Genomic DNA, 17163 nt, shown 5'->3' with positions numbered 1-17163 from the left:
TTTGTCGCACCTTATCTTAAGCTCAGGTAAAACATGTTCACAGTTGGTCCTAATTCCTGATCAGTGGCAGAAGTCAGCAGCAGTGTGGTATTAATGGAAGGTGTGTCTGTAATATCAGAGTGATGTTGATGTTAAGAGACAGAAATAAAGAGAGATGATGAGTTTTAGGCTAACATATAAAGGCTAACACATTTATAAAATACAGCGAGGGCCTGAGCTTCCCACCAACTTCTCAGCTGCCCAAACTTTTATTCACTTTGTATTATTAGACTTCTTTTGTGTCTATTATTAGACTCTGAATTACTGTCCAATATTTTGTCACGTTCACTTTTTTATTTGTTTTTTGGGGGTGGGGGTAGATATGTTAAAAAAAAATCACAGTGCACTGGTCAATTTAGAAATATACAGCTTTTTTAAATACCAATTTTCATACCAGATTCCATTTATTTTCTTTTACTTTACTTTGTCATTGTTGAATTGGAAGATGAAGCTTTGCCCCAGTCCAAGGTGCAAAGAACTCTGGAGCAGGTTGTCATCAGGGATGACTCGCTGTATTTATCTTTCCCTCCATCCTGACTAGTCTTCTAGTTCCTGCTGCTGAAAAACATTTCCACAGCATGATGCTGGCACCACCGCTTGGTTTGTACTCATAGTGACACTATCAACCATGGGACAATAGTCAAGTCAAGTTGAGTTTTATTGTCAACCCAATAATATACACTCAAACATACAGTGGGATAAAATATCGTCCTCCTGGATCGAAGGTGCAAAGTGTAAAAAATCTGAAAAAATTTGAATATACATATATATACATATACAACTATACAGAAATAAGATAAGTACAATAGTGTTGTACTCTTAGTTTAAGTAGAAAACAGGAATAAATAAATACAATACACAGAGTCAAACAGTGCAATACCGAATAGTGCAACTATTGGAAGTGAGAGGAGAGTGTTATGCAAAGTGTTATGTAGTCCAAGAAGTGTGTGGAGAAGAGAGTCCAGTGTGGAGGAGCCGGAATGCTATTGGACAATCTCGCCGACCTGCTCCTGATAGTTCAGAGTCCACTTCCGGATGATGGGGTGATGCAGGTCAGCCATGATGCTGATAAGAATCATCAGCCAATAAGAATTAAGGAAGCAGTTACATTACTGTGCAATATCCTAAAACCAGACTGGGAAGAAGATGTAGTATTTTCATCCAGGTAACTCTTAAGCTGATTATATACCAGCCTTTCAAGAACCTCAGCTGAGACACAGAGTTTAAAAATTGGTCTGTAATTATTGACCATTGAAGAATCATTACTTTTCAGTAGCGGGAGTACGAAGGCGCAATTCCACATCTCCAGTAATGTATTCTGTTGTATGGAAAATTAAAAAAATAAAAATCTGACTTAGCTATGATACTTGCAGCCAGGCCCAAGAAGAAAGGAGACAGACTGTCCGGACAGGTTGACTTTTTAGTGTTGAGGTTCTTCAAAGCCTTGCATGCTTCTTCTCCCATAAAAGGTTTAAAGGAAAAAGTATTAGTTATCAGGGCACTGCTAGAAAAGTTGTATGCAAGAATTTTCCCATCCGATACTGTGCTAAACAAAGAACAAGAAGCAACAAAGTTTTTGTTAAAACAATTGAACATTTCAGTTTTGTCTGACACAGGAGTGGAGTCAATAATGAAGTGAGGAGGTAGCTCAGAGGAATGAGAGCTGGCAGAGACTTTATAGTTTGCCAAAATCTCCGGTCATCAGTGGTTAAGGTCAAAAAATAGTCACATTTGGCCATCCCGATGGAGGGAGTAAACCGATTACCCAACTGATGAGTCAGACTTTCTCGTCCAGGCCAGGTTTCTCTGGTTCTCTTATCATGTGTCATGTGACCTGAAAGTCAGCTGACACAAGTTGCGTGTGGGTGTTGAAGCGCTTGGGAAGGGATCTCAAAACTGTTGTAGGTGGTTGACAGTTGTGGTTCAATATTGGCTGTTCCCTCTGTTCAATATCGGCCATTCACATCAGCTTCTTTCACGCCTCATCAATTTCTTTTTCTTTCTTTCTTTCTTTCTTTCTTTCTTTCTTTCTTTCTTTCTTTCTTTCTTTCTTTCTTTCTTTCTTTCTTTCTTTCTTTCTTTCTTTCTTTCTTTAATGCTTTGCTCTATCATCCTGCATTTTTACTGATTTGGTTCACACCATGCTTGACAAAAACATGGATGGTGTATTAGTTGCTCCATTTAAACACAAGCAGGTGTCTGAGAAAAAAAACACTTTATTAATAAAAGATATGTTGGTGTACAGCTGTCGTGCACTTTCATCACTTTGTAGGAGATGTTCAATAGCACACTTTCCTGTACGATCAGAATATACACTACTGTTCAAAAGTTTGGACACACCTTCTCATTCAATGCTTTTTCTTTATTTTACTACTTTCTACATTATAGATACAAACTGAAAAAATCTAATATCTGAAGATATATGGAATTATGTAGCAAAGAAAACATTGATAAATAACTCTAAATATGTTTTATATTTTAGATTCGTGAAAGTAGCCGCCCCCTGCTTTGTTGACAGCACTGCAAACCCTTGGCCTTCTCTCAATGAGCTTCATGATGGAGTCACCTGAAATGGTTTTCATGACACAGGTGTCTTGTCAGGGTTCATCTGTGCCTTCTTGTCCCAACCCCATTACCCCATTGTTGTGCAGAAGTGAGGTTGCTACACAGCTGACAGGCTTATTTAACAACTGTTAGAAATCATATTATAACAAGAACTAATCAGCAAAGTAAAGAGAAATGGCAGTCCATCATTACTTTAAGAACTGAAGGTCAGTCAGTCTGGAAAATTGCTAAATCTTTGAATGTGTCCCCAAGTGCAGTCGCAAAAACCATTAAGCTGTATAATGAAACTGGCTCATATGAGGACCGCCCCAGGGAAAGGAAGACCAAGAGCCACCCCTGCTGCTGAGGATAAATTCCTCTGAGTCACTGGCCTCAGAAATCACAAGTTAACAGCACCTCAGATAAGAGCCCAGATAAATCCAGATAAATGCCACACAGAGTTCCAGTAGCAGACTCATCTCTACATCAACTGTTCAGAGGAGACTGCAGGAACCACTACTAAGGAAAAGCAACAAGCAGAAGAGATTTGTTTGGGTCAAGAAACACAAAGAAAGGACATTAGACCAGTGGAAATCTGTGCTTTGATCTGATGAGTCCAAATTTGAGATCTTTGGTTCCATCCACTGTGTCTTTGTGCGACACAGCAAAGCTGAATGGATGCGCTCTACATGCACGGTTCCCACAATGAAGCATGGAGAAGGTGTGATGGTGCTTTGCTGGTGACAATGTTGGTGGATTTATTCAAAATTGAAGGCACATTGAACCAGCATGGCTACAGCAGAATCCTGCAGCGACATACCATCCAGTTTGCCTTTAGTTATACCATCATTTATTTTTCAACACGACGATGAACACAAACACACCTCAGGCACATCTCACTGAATGCCTTCAGTTAGAATCTACAATGTAAATAGTTGTGAAAATAAAGAAAAAACATTAAATGAGAAGGTGTGTCCAAACTGCAAGTGTACATGAATGTGTAAAATAGATTAAGTAAAGTGTAGTTAATCCATTCAGGTGTGTGTGTGTGTGTGTGTGTGTGTGTGTGTGTGTGTGTGTGTGTGTGTGTGTGTGTGTGTGTGTGTGCTTTCCTTTCTTGTTTAGGAATACAGTCTCTCAGACAGCTGCTCACTTTCACCTCACAAGTTTCTTTCTTAGGAGTTGATCAGCTGATAGGTTTGCAGCACCATTACAGCCCCACCCAGTGGAAGAACACAGCCATTACCACCAATCAGAAGACTCTTTAAATATGCCTGTGTAGGTCTCAGTCATCCAGGTCATCGTAGTCTAAGGAACTTGGAAACAAATCAACTGGACAGGAAGGGAAGGCTCCTTAGAAGACCCTGTGAAACATCGTGGGTCAGCTATTAATTATCTGCAGCTGTATATCAGGCAATACTTACAGATGCATACAATTAGAAATCTTCATTTCTTCATTTCTTCAGTGAGTTCTAAACTTTTTTTTAAACCTCAGAAACTCTAACCTTCTCTGGGAAGATCTTTTTTACCCCAATCACGGATTATTATCATTAGATGGCAGGTGTTAATTTGCTGTTTTACTAAAACGTCTGAGGTTGTTTATAGCTTATCTAACTTTTTTGAAATATGCTGACATCAAATTCTAAAAAAAAAACAACAGATATCTTTTCACATGTTTCATGTGTTCTCAGTAAAATAAAAGCATTCGATGATTGGCAGATCATTGCATTCTGCTTTTATTTACATTTTACAGAGCTCCATTATTTTTAGTAACTACCAGGTCAAACAGCAGAGACAGGTCTATACTTTCATAGTCACTATCCATCCATCAATCCATCATCATCCATCATCCTCTCAGCCATTCTCTATCCATACTTGTACTGCTTGTCTTGTTTGGGGTCCTGGGTAAGCTGGAGTCTAAGCTATCAAGGGGTGAGGGAAGATCACAGGTTAGTGATTCATGCATTTCAATTCAATCCAGTTCAATTCAATGTAACTTTTTTTCAAGGTGCTTTATATTGTAAGGTAAAGACTCTACAATACTACAGAGAAAACAAAGAAAAGCCAACAATTATATGACCTGCTATAAGCGATCAGAAACTGTAACAGGTGATTTCCAGCCTTAAACATAAGGTTTAAGGAGCTCTTCATGCACCAACTTGCATCAGTAAACTTTTACATCCATAGGTACCCAGGATGTTCCTGAGGTCATCTAATCAGGGCCTACTGGCTGTGCATCATACAAGGCTGAGTCAGAGCTTTTGCAATAGTGGCCCCCAGACTCTGGAACGCTCTCCCCCCGAGGTTCAGATCTGTAGACTCAAAGTCACTTTTAAAACACAGCTAAAAAGTCATTTCTTAGGTTTGTGTTTCTGGTTAACTCTTTTTCATGTTCAGGTATTTTGTTGTGAAGCACTTGTTGCCTAGTTACCATGGTAATTAAATTATCTTTAGTTCTTGTTTACCTCTTCACTGGAAACGGTCAAAATATCCCCTTTGATTAAATTGCATTAAGGAGGAACTCAGGGACCAATAAAGAGTGAACTAAACTTTCATCATTGAGCCCTTCTAGCCCCACCAATTGTTGTTAGCCCCGCCCTGGGCAACAGAACCAGCAGCACAACCAATAGGAAAGTGGTGGACAGCAGTTGCCATAGTGATGGAAGCGGGGCTCAGCCAGCCCTCCGTGCGACCAACCATCATCCACAGCCTCCTTCCCCAGCCACAGCTTCCCGTCCTGGGCTGCGTCTGCTGCTGACAGGCCCTCTCTGCGACCGCAGCTCCAGGAGGAGGAGGAGGAGGAGGTGCAGGCCTTCACTCCCAGGAAGGTGGCCAGGTCCAGGTCCAGAGCTGCGGCGCCTCCTCTGGGTGAAGGCGTGTTCTGCCGGCACTGAGGACACGGGATCCACACCTGTGGAGCACAGGGGAGTGACTACAGACACACAACTTCTGTACCAGACCCCTCAACTTTATGTCTGTCTGATTAACCCCTCATCTGCTCATCCCTGACCTCTCAAGTGTGTCAGACATCACCTGTGGACACAGCTCTAATTCAGTTTTTAACTGCTGTTGCTCACATTTGCATGCCTGTTACTCTTCCACGTCCTTCGCTTCTCACAAACTCAGATAAGTGTCTGTGATGTCATCAGTCACCTGTTCGTTGATGACTGTGTTCAGTCTCTTCAGACACGCCTGGCAGAAGGTGTGGCCACAGTGTAGTCGCCTAGGCAGCCGCTTTGCCAGGTCGTAGCTTCCGAAACACACAATGCACACCAGATCCTGCCTCCTCAGTGACATCATTGTCTCCAAGGCAACAGAGGCTGGAGGAGGGGGAAGAGGCTGACAGGTGACTTCTTCCTCCTCATCTTCTTCTTTTCTGTCATCAGACATTTTTATCTGATTGAACAAGAAGAAAAGGCCATCCATATTAAACCAATCACAGAATCCACTTGAGCCTCCAGTGTTGGGAAGGTTACTTTTGAAATGTATTCCATTACAGATTACAGAATACATGCCCCAAAATATATTTTGTAACATATTCCGTTACGTTACTCAATGAGTGTAAAGTATTCTGAATACTTTGGATTACTTAATATATTATCATGCTTTTTACAACTACATGAATGTACTATTGCTGTGTGATTTATTACTTTTACTGAAGGTTACTCGCCATACCAATACCAACTAGATTTTTAAATCTTAATATAAATGAGTAACAGTAGGGTGGACATTAGTAAGGCTGCACTTTTTGCAGCGATCTCATATAGAAAACTATTCCGCGCGTATATAAAACAGGTCCGCGGCTCCGAACCGTAAAGGCATAAAACCGTAAAGAGATCTCTGGCTAATACGTTGGGTTCCGTGTTGGGCTTGTAGCCGAAAACTGGATTTACTTTGTTGTCAGGGTATATATATATATATATATATATATATATATATATATATATATATATATATATATATATATATATTATATATTTACATGCTTCCATCTCCTGTTTCTGGTTGGTGACATCTCTTACTTTTCGACTCTTTCTCCTTCCCTCGCGCTCACAGACTCATCACGGGTATGGCAGTCCATTCTCCCTGCAGCACGGACTACACTGCCCATGAGGCTACTTTCTTTAGGGCAATGCCTGTAACACTCTGCCTATTGCCTTCATATTAAATCATTTTTGTGAATAACTTTTTAAAATATTTCTTCACGTCATTATGCGGGCCGCAAGTAGAGGTGACATGGGCCACAGGCATTAGAGCCTCTTAATGCGTGTTTTGTTTGGGTTTCCACCGGCGTGGACACCAAAAATATAGAGTTCATAGCCTTATGAAACAGGAAAATACCGCCGTGTAATCCATTCATTTCAACAAAGTAACTGTATTCTGAATACCATCGTTTAAAACGGTAACTGTAAGGGAATACAGTTACTCGTATTTTGTATTTTAAATAGGTAGTGGCAGTACACGTATTCCGTTACTCCCCAACACTGTGAGCCTAAGAAACACCTGATTTACACCAAAACTTTAGTTTATTTAATGAAGTGTTTGATCTTTGGTTTCTGGTTTCTGAATATTCATTTATTTAGCATTGTTCATGGTGTAGTCTTTGTATTTCTAGTTTCTTGGCTATTTTCTGTAGTTTCTAGGATTTTGATTTTCTTCGGTACCTCTTCTGGGTTCCACGTGTCATGTCTAGTCCCCCATATCTCTATGTTCATGCATCTCCTGTGTCCAGACAGCGTTCCCGTTCTGTCTCCCTAGTCAGTTATGTTCTCATGTCTGTTTCTTCCCCAGTCACAGCGTCAAGTCTGTGTCTTAGTGCGTGTCTCACATTTCCTGTTTTATTTTGACAGTTCCAAGTCCTGCATTCAGTTTTGCTTCCTCCCTGTCTGCTTATGTTAGCTCTCTCCCAGCTGTGTTCCCCATGTGGTTCTACTTCCCTCGCTACCCCTCTGTGTATTTAAGCCCTTTGTCTTCCTCTGCTTGTTGTTGTGTTGTCCCACTAGCTGTGTGTTTCTCGGCTCCCTAGTTTATTGCCAGTTGTTTATTTCTGAGTATTTGGTTATTAGTGCTTCTATGTTTAAATATCGTTATTTCAGCAATGTAGCTGTCTCCCTTAGTTCACTCTTTTGTTTTGAGTCCTGCGTTTGGGTCCTGAACTTGCCTGCCATGCAGCACTCATGGTGACTTTATCTGTTCTGTTATCAGGTTTCTCTTAGTCTCCAGGGTCAGTGAACCAATAAAGATAAAGCAATAAAGGAGAAATACGCTCTCTTTCTCATCCCTGTCAGTACCCTTGCTGTAGCATTTTGGATCAACTGAAGGCTTGTTAGGGAGTTTTTAGGACATCCTGATAATAATGAATTACAGTAGTCCAGCCTAGAAGTAATAAATACATGAACTATTTTTTCAGTGTCACTCTGAGACAGAATCTTTAGTGATATTGTGAAAATCGAAGAAAGCAGTCCCACATATTTGTTTAATATGTACATTGAAGGACATATACTGGGCAAAAACCATGATATGTCACAGGTTACTACTGGCAACAGTAATGCCCTGCAGAATAAGTATCTGGTTAGATACTGTATTTCTATTCTATTTAGGACCGAGTAGAGTAACCTCAGTTTTATCTGAATTTAGAAGCATAAAATTTGAAGATGATCCCATGGTGGTTGGGCTCATCTCTGATGGAGATGAGACAGTGTACAGGGTGGAGGCAGAGAATTTGTCCTGCTGGTGCTCACAAAATAACCTGAAGCTGAACGTCCTTAAAACCAATGAACTCATAATGGACTTCAGGAGGCACAGACAGGTCCACTCCCCTCTCATTATAAATGGTGAACTGGTGGGATCGGTCCCCACGTTCAGGTTTCTGGGCATCTCCACTGTACTCTCCTGGACCCACAACACCATCACCCTTGTGGCTGAACGTCCTCCATGTCCTGAGAAAGAATAACCTGGACTCGAAGCTGCTGCTGGTCTTCTACCGCTCCTCAGTGGAGAGCATGCTCTCCTCATGCCTGGGTGTTTGGTACGCAGGGGCCACGACTTAGAACAGGAAGGCTGCACAGAGGGTAATTAACACCGCCCCAAAAAAACCACCAAAAAAAAAACAACAACCAAAAAACACATTGTCTGCCCTCTGCCACCCCTGGAGGCCATTACCAGATCCTCCTGTCTCAGGAAAACCAGGGCCATCACAGGTGACCCCTAGCACCCCAGCCACAACAGGCATTAGACACATTAGATGTTGTGCAGTTTGCAGTAAATGGTGTGCCAGAGAGTTTGAAATTCCCATTTGTGACTTATTTAAATGTTGTTGGCTTCTTGAAAGTGAAAGTCTTACAAAATGCACATTCCATAAGGCCAGCAAAAAAACAACAACAAAAAAAAAAAAAAAAAAAAAAAAAAAAAAAAAAACCTCCTGTTCACAACTGTCAGTCAGAAAACTGACACTGTGCCTCTTTGTAACATCCTCAGGCTCCTTTTTCCAGTCATTGATTCTGCTCTGAATATTTCTCCATCTTCTTGTATTAATAGTTCTTCAGAAAGATTTTTGCAGTTTTTTTAATCAATAAGATAAAATGGCTTTGATCTATGATGGCCCTGCCTTCACCTGCTCTTCTGTCTTTGATAAGTTTGAGCCTGTGTTTTGATCAGGTGGAGAAACTATGAAAATGGCCTGATGATCTTGTCTAAATGATGTTGTTTCAGCTCTTTAAAACACTGAAACTGCACATTTAAAAGTGGTGACTCAGCTGTTCTTTTGCTTTTGGATCTGACAGTTTGATACTGTTGACTACAGCATGTTGCTCTCACGAGTGGAGCATTGCACCATTAAGGGCATTCTACTAGAGTGGTTCAGGTCATACCTGTGTGACAGGAGTTTTTCTGTGAACTTTGGAGATTTTACATCTTCATCATTCCCCCTTATTTGTGGAGTTCCTCAGGGATCTATATTGGGGCCAATTTTATTATCTGTTTATATGCTGGCTCTAGGTCTAATTTTCGTAAAATATCAAGTTTGTTTCAATTCGTACGCTGATGACACTCAGATCTATCTTCAACTGAAGGGATGGTGTTCTGCTCCACTAGAACCCTTACTTCCGTGCCTGGATAGCCTCCAAATTGCTTAATAAAAACTGAAGTGATAATGTTTGAACCATGTGAGCAATATTTCATATTGATATAAGTTATTTTGTACTCCTGTAAAGCACTTTGATCAACGTTCCTGTTGTAATTACATGTTTGAACTTTAACTGAACAGATTCCACAGACAGACATTTCACACTTTACTTTAAAAACCAGCCCCTTAATACTACTTTTAAACCATTTGTGGAAAACCTCCAAAACCTCCACTGTGCCCTTTTCCTCTGGGCTGACTAAAGCAGCATATATATGCAGAGTGTCACAGTTGGGGAAGCTAACTACATGGAGTGAGGAGGAGGACCCAAGTGCAGACACGCGAGAACAAAAATCTTAACAGAAAGTGAGCTGCTTTTAACAGTACAAAACAAAGGGCAAGGCAAACTAATCCAAAACTAAACATCAACCTGAACTGGGTAAACTAAAATAGAACATGAAAAACCCTGACATGGACATGAACAAAGCTAGACATGAATACATGAAACAACAGATGGCCTGACAATGAATGCATGACAGCAGACCACATGAGTGCACATGAGGTTGACGAGGGAAAAGGAAACACACAGGGGAACACAGCTGACTGGAATAAACATAATGCTGCTACAGGGGAAGTGAAATTAAGCACAATGAACATGGGACACCAGACCTCTTCAGAATAAAACAGGAAACTTAACGCAGACATGGCAATGAGAGCCTGACGACATAGAACACGCAGACATGAAACACATGACAGACTTAGACGCGGACTTAACATGATGGACCGACGAGGAACACAAATGTCTAGCTTTTATTAAAAGCTAGACATTTTAAATAAGAAAGAAAAATATTTCTTTGGCTACGTTCACACTGCAGGTCTTAATGCTCAATTCAGGTTTTTTGATCAAATCCGATGTTTTTGTCTGCTTGTTCACACTACAAATAAAATGCGACAGCAAACGCGCTCTAGTGTGAACGCTCAAAGCGGCCCGCATGCGCAAAAGAAGACGTCACACACAATGCGCTCTGTTTAGACCCAGAGCAAACAATATTGTTTGACTGATGGCCCTTAATATAAAGACTTCGGACTTTGCGTTTCCCAATTTTTGCGTTAAGGTTTTTTTGTCATTTACATAATAATGTAGATAACGTAATATTATCCTTATTGCTGTTTTAGAGGAGCGGTGCTTCAAAGAATAGTTGCAGATTTGTCAGAATCTGCAGATTATACAGTACAAATAAAATGTTCACGTTGTCTTCCCAACAGTTTCACTGACATCTACACTGGATGGCCAGGAAGCGTTCACAATGTCTCCGGAGCTGATAATTGGTGTCTGTCTTGTGTCAGTGACGTAAAAGACGGATTTAATGCAACATGACCGTTCAAACAGCAGTCTCTTTCTAAAACATCGGATATGTATCGGATTCAGTACCACATACGAAAGTGACCCAGATCGGATTTGAAAATATCAGATTTGTGCCGTTCACACTGTCAGACCATGATCTGATATGGGTCGCATAGGGTCCCCCCCCAAAAAAAAGAAAAAAAAAAATTCAGTAAGGACATCTCCTGGTTTCATCTTCATGTTTCCCTCTCACCACATATCCAACCCGATATCATGACCAGCAGCTTTTACAGCTGTGGCTCCAGCAAACATCAGCTGATACTAGAAAGTAATATTAAATAAATTCTAACAACAGCTGATCAAGCTTAAACGTGCTGCGGTTTAGTGTGACCTCCGCTGGTTTCCTCTTTCTGGCGCAGAGAGAAAAGTTGATCATTGATCAGCTTCGTGATTGAATTAGCAACTTTCTAGCTGAAGTAGTACGGGACAAATCGCGTTCATTTTCACCTCAACTTTAAAGTATGACCTCGTCGGCTGTAATTGGTCCAGCCCAGAGTCAATCATGACCAACTGGCCAAGCCACCACCATTCATTTATACCGTTTAAAAAAAAAAAAAAAAAAAAAAAAAAAAAAAAGGAACCCTATCGGCCCATAAAAACGAAAAATCACAAGTGACCCACCGGGCAAATGCCCAGTATGCTCAATAGCCAGTCCAGCCCTGCCAGCCATCGAAGTTGAACTTTCTGTACCATCTGTCCAGCATCCCCTGTTATGGCCAAATGGCCGGTGTGTTGTGGAGTGGACCTAAAAGCAGACTCAGAAGGGAAAGAACTGAACTTTAACAAAAAGCAAGCCGTTTATTCAGGCTGGTGGAAAAATACAAAAGCAAATGGCAAAATCAAACAAGAGGAAAAAAAAAAAACTTGAGCATGAACTCCAGTGACTTTGTCACTGGACACCTGCTCCAGCCTACCATACTGACCTAAAGGTTTGATTGTTGGCAAAGAACACTCCTCTTCGTACTGAGTCAAAAAAGTTGGCTCCGAGTTTCATTGACCCATTTGAAATGGACTCAATGGTCAACCCTGTCACTGCTCAATTGAATTTGCTGAGAAATATGAAGATTCAGTGTCCTTAATATCTCCCAGCTAAAGCCGGTCCAGACCAGTCCATTGTGGGTTAGGGTTAATCACACTCTTGATCTTGTTCTGACAGATGGCATAGAAACTGAACTTTTAATGGCATTTCCTGAAAAGCATTTTTTGGCTGATCATTTCCCAAGAACGTTTACAATACACAGCAGTGAGGAATAGAGGACTAGATGTCATCACAGTAGCACTTTCTGAAAGTGCTGTGATTAGGTTTAAGGATATAATTCACCCATTCTTATCTTCTTTAACACCTTGTGCCAACACAGACCAGATCAGCTACCTGAAAGCTACTCCAACAGAGGTACTTTTTCCACCATGTATGACTCTGGATATTGTAGCTCCTGTGAAAAAGAAAGCCTCAAATCAGAAGTACTAGACTCCCTGGTATAACTCTCAAATGTGCACCTTAAGGCAGATAACTCGTATGCTGGAAAGGAAATGGTGTGGTCATTTAGAAGATCATATTTAGTCTGGAAAAATAGTTTTCTGCTTTACAAAAAAGCCCTCCGTAAAGCTAGACCATCTTACCACTATCATTGTCATCATTTTCTTTAAAATGGAATTTTAGTGGACAGAGAAAGGTCTTCTCTAACATGCAAGGGTGAGTTATTCCATAATTTAGTAGCAACGATAGAAAAGACCATGTCCCCTCCGAGCTTCCTACCGGATCTCAGTACTTCCAGGAGCAGCTGGTTAGCTTTACTGAGAGACCGGGTGTGTGGGGCTGAAGAAGCTCAGAGAGGCAAGATTGTGAGAGCATTTAAAAACAAGAATTTTAAAATGAACTCTAAAACACACAGGCAGCCAGTGCAGTCAGGCCACGACAGGAGTTTCATGCATGCCTGTTAGCAGTCGTACAGCTGCAACTAGTAATGACTAGGGATGGGTACCGGTGTCGCACCGGTTCTGACATAAACGGTAGTAACCAGACCGAAAAGCAGCGCACATTTCGGTGCTTTATTTCGGTGCTTTTTTTTCCTGAGCTGTGATACACTTCTAGCCAATCATTTTACGTTTCCGAGAATAGTAGGCGGGCCCAGGTACGTACGTTCTTTTAGAGCAAACTCAGCAGCCTGCAACAAGTGCTTTAAGCTGATACTGTGATACTGTCAAAGGAGGTAACACCTCAAATCCGATGAAACACCTGGCGACTCATAGCGTTTTTTTTTAAAAGCCCAGAAATGCGCCGTATTTGATAGCTTGCTGCGAGACCTCACACCGAGCGCATCTACTGCGGGTGGGTTGCCTGTTATGCAACATCCCCCAAAAACATGAAGAGTAGAGTCCTGGCCCCTAGCCCTGCCAGTGTAGCAGAAATGATGACGGATGATGATGGCAGCAGCAGCCGTTCTTCTCTGCGTGAGTAGCTAAATGTTGTTCGTGTGTAATTCACGTTGAGTAGGCTAACCACGTTATTACATTAATGCATGTAAGGTGAACTAGCAAACATCATCATAGCTACATGCGGCTGTCTTCTTGTTTGATGGCAGATACTCCCTTCACCCTGGCCAAAAAGGCTAAAATGACCAAAGAAAAAGTGGAAAACAGTTAAACATGAGAGGTTTTTGGACAAAGTTTGTGTTTTTTCCATTGTTTAAGCACTGCTTCCAGCCAAGAATCATACCATATATGCCCCATAGCTGCAGAAAAGGCTAACATTGTTATCTTTTTACAAAAAACAGCTGAGCATGAGAGGTTTTTGGACCAATTTTGTGTTCTCTATTCTTTAAGCACCGGTTTGAGCACCGTTTGAGCACCGGCACGTTTCAAAAGTACCGATTTGGCACCGGTATCGGATAAAACCTAAACGATACCCATCCCTAGTAATGACTTCATGAACTTCTTTACAAACACTTTTTAACTATTAGAGAAAAAATTACTCATAATTATCTAACGATGTTATGTACAGCTACTTTCAGTAGCACTGATAATTTATTATTTTTCTCTAATCGGTCTTTCTCAGTTACTTTCATTAATTACTTCCTATATAATATTCTATTAGAACGATTAGAGCATGTTGTAGGTTTTACAGGTACTGTATCATATCTAACAGAGTCCAATTTGTTTATGTAAATGGAGAGCCTTCTCACGCTGAGGTTAATTATAGAGTTCCACAGGGTTCAGTGGTAGGACCAGTTCTGTTTACATTATACATGATTCCCTTAGATAGTGTTAACAGAAGGCATAGCATACATTTACCGTATTTTTCAAACCATAAGGCGCACAGGATTATAAGGCGCCTTAAGCGAAACAAAACAGTCAGATAAGTCAAACTTTACTCAACTCGTTCTTCTTGCTTCCTCCACTTCCTTACCATTGATTCATTAATGTTGAGTTCTCTCGAAGCTGCTCTAGTCTCATGTTGTTGCAGTATATTAATGACTAACCTCGTATTGTGGATGGATTATCTCAGTTGTTCTCCTGACTGACGTTTGGTCTTTTTACAGCATCCTGCCATGCGATTGCATTTGTTTCTAACCATCGGGAACCTTCATGTTAAATTTTATCGAGTGGAAAAAGTTAGCTTCACTGTGTTTGTTATGCTAACATAGCTGTGTCGCTAGCGATCAGTAGCACATCATTATATACCAGCTAGCCCAACTTCAGTAACCCTAAAAAAAAGTCACTGCTGTTTAGTTTTCTGTCTTCATTTATGTCGAGTCGAGAGTGATAGCAGAGCTGTACGTTTAAATTTTTCAGAAATCTTACTCAGAACATGCTATATCATGTTTAGGTGGAAAATAGCGAGCCAACTTCCTGCTAACATGTAACTCAGTTAAATTTAATAAATTCTGTTTTCATGGATGCCTGGATGTTAAACTTAATTGTTACACCTGGTAAAGCAGCAACACCGATAATTTTATTAAAGATGAAAGAATTTAGACAGTTTTTAACTCTCAGTGATGCCGCAGTGTTCGTTTGACTTTGGGACCGTCGTTTGACAGATTTGAGCGCCGTGTTTCACATAAAGTCGGTTCGAGGTCAGTAAGCACAACCAGAATTCATACATAAGGCGCACTGTCAATTTTTGAGAAAATTAAAGGATTTTAAGTGCACCTTAAAGTACGGAAAATACGGTACACTGCTTTGCAGATGACATTCAACTTTATCTATTCATGAAGCCAGATAACACACACCAATTAGACTGCAGGAATGTTTTAAAGACAAAAAGGGGCCTGGGTGACCTCTAACTTTCTGCTTCTAAATTCAGATAAAACTGAGGTCATGATTCTCAGCCCTGAAAATCTTAGAAATATGGCATCTAACCAGATTCTTACTCTGGCATATATTGACATATTTTTGCATAATATCTCTAAAATTAGAAACATCCTGGCTCTGAGTGACTCCGAGAAACTAGTTCATGCATTTATTACTTCTAGGCTGGACTACTGTAATTCTTTATTATCAGGATTTCCTAACAACTCCCTGAAAAGCCTTCAGTTAATCCAAAATGCTGCAGCAAGAGTACTGATAGGGACTAGAGAGAGTGTATATTACTCCCATACTGGCTTCCCTTCATCTGTTAAATTTAGAATCAAATTTAAAATTCTGCTCTTCAAATAGAGGGTCTTAAATAATCAGACCCCATCTTATCTTAATGACCTTATAGTACCATATCACCCCAAATCAGCTTGCTTTAGACTGCTCAAGTTAAACTCTTTAAATTATATTCCCATCTGCACTGACTGTGTCACAGTCTGGCTGAGGCAGACTGTAAGGAGTGAAGAAGGTGGACCCAAGTGCGGACACACAAAATAACAAAACGTATTATTAACTGAAAAACGACCCGTTTATTAAAGGCTGGATTTAGTTTTCCCCCTTTCTAAATCATAATCTAAACTGGCTGAGCGAAACATAACAAAACCCTGGAACACGGACATAGACATACAGACCTGGCATGAATGCATAATCATGGAGACTAGGTAGAATAACAGATGCTCAAACAAAAAATGAATGAACACACAGAGACTAAAAGCACACAGGAGCTGATCATGGGAAGTGGAAACACATGGGAAAACAGCTGACACAAATGAACATAACGATGTCACAGAGGAAGAGTAAAACTAAACACAACGAACATAGAAACACAAGACCTCTTCAAAGTAAAACAGGAAACATGAGACGCAGACGTGGCAATACAATCTTGACAACCTGAAATCACAGACAAGAAATACATTAGACTAACCAGAAGACGTAAGTGTAACATAGCTAGATTAAACTTGAGGCAACTAAATAATTAACCTCGAACATTATCTTCAAAATATAGCAAAAGAGATCAAAACCAAATGAGAGCACTGGGTCACAGACCAGACCCTGACAGACTGTGTGAAAGTTAAACTTCAAGCGCTCACAATGACCACGTGTGATAACTGTATTTCATCACATCATGATTATCAAGACTGAGTGTATAACTCATACCTCCAGCAAAAGGTCAAAGTTGCAAACCACACCTGAGTACACCACACGCTCTCTGCATCATCATCACAGTTTTAATTCTAGACATCAGGGTACCAACGCTGGCTGCTCCTCTACAGATCTATCACACCGATGCTTTCATCCACTCACAGAAACCAGGTTCAGTCTTAGACTGTGAATGTTGCTATAAAACTAAAACTGAGCAGACCTGAAAAATACATTTGCATATCCTCTGTACTTACTATAAGGGCTCAAAAATCAAAACCCTATTTTTGGGTTTATTTGCATTTCACCTCCTACGTTCTGATTGATTGGAACAGAAACCCACCTGGTTTTACCTTTTCCAGATTTTGTCCTTCACATCTTCTCCTTTTCCTCTTTTATTTTTTTGTCTTTATCTCTTTAATCCTCTTATTTTCTCTCTGGTGTTGTTCTTCAGTTCTTCTGTTATCTCTTATTGGTTTGTATCTTCCTCGTGTTGTTTTACTTTTTTTATTCCTGTTTCTTAAGCTTTCTCTTGTTGTTCTCTCTGCTCCTTTATTTGGTC

General features: G+C 40.5%; 1 protein-coding gene across 1 annotated transcript; it reads right to left on the bottom strand.

Annotated features, from left to right (window-relative positions):
* Positions 1 to 4819: 4819 nt before the first annotated feature.
* Positions 4820 to 16181, bottom strand: rnf224 (ring finger protein 224). The gene is made up of 3 exons (XM_026177034.1): positions 16094 to 16181; positions 5737 to 5979; positions 4820 to 5494 (listed from the first exon to the last, which is right to left on the bottom strand). The coding sequence occupies exons 1-3, from the start codon at positions 16112 to 16114 to the stop codon at positions 5171 to 5173; spliced, it is 588 nt and encodes a 195-aa protein (XP_026032819.1). The 5' UTR covers positions 16115 to 16181; the 3' UTR covers positions 4820 to 5170.
* Between the last annotated feature and the right edge of the window lie 982 nt (positions 16182 to 17163).

This window comes from Astatotilapia calliptera, chromosome 7 (assembly GCF_900246225.1).
Source record: "Astatotilapia calliptera chromosome 7, fAstCal1.2, whole genome shotgun sequence".
NCBI lineage: Eukaryota > Metazoa > Chordata > Actinopteri > Cichliformes > Cichlidae > Astatotilapia > Astatotilapia calliptera.
Note: the sequence above shows the minus strand (reverse complement) of the source record. Positions and strands in the feature narration are given on the sequence as shown.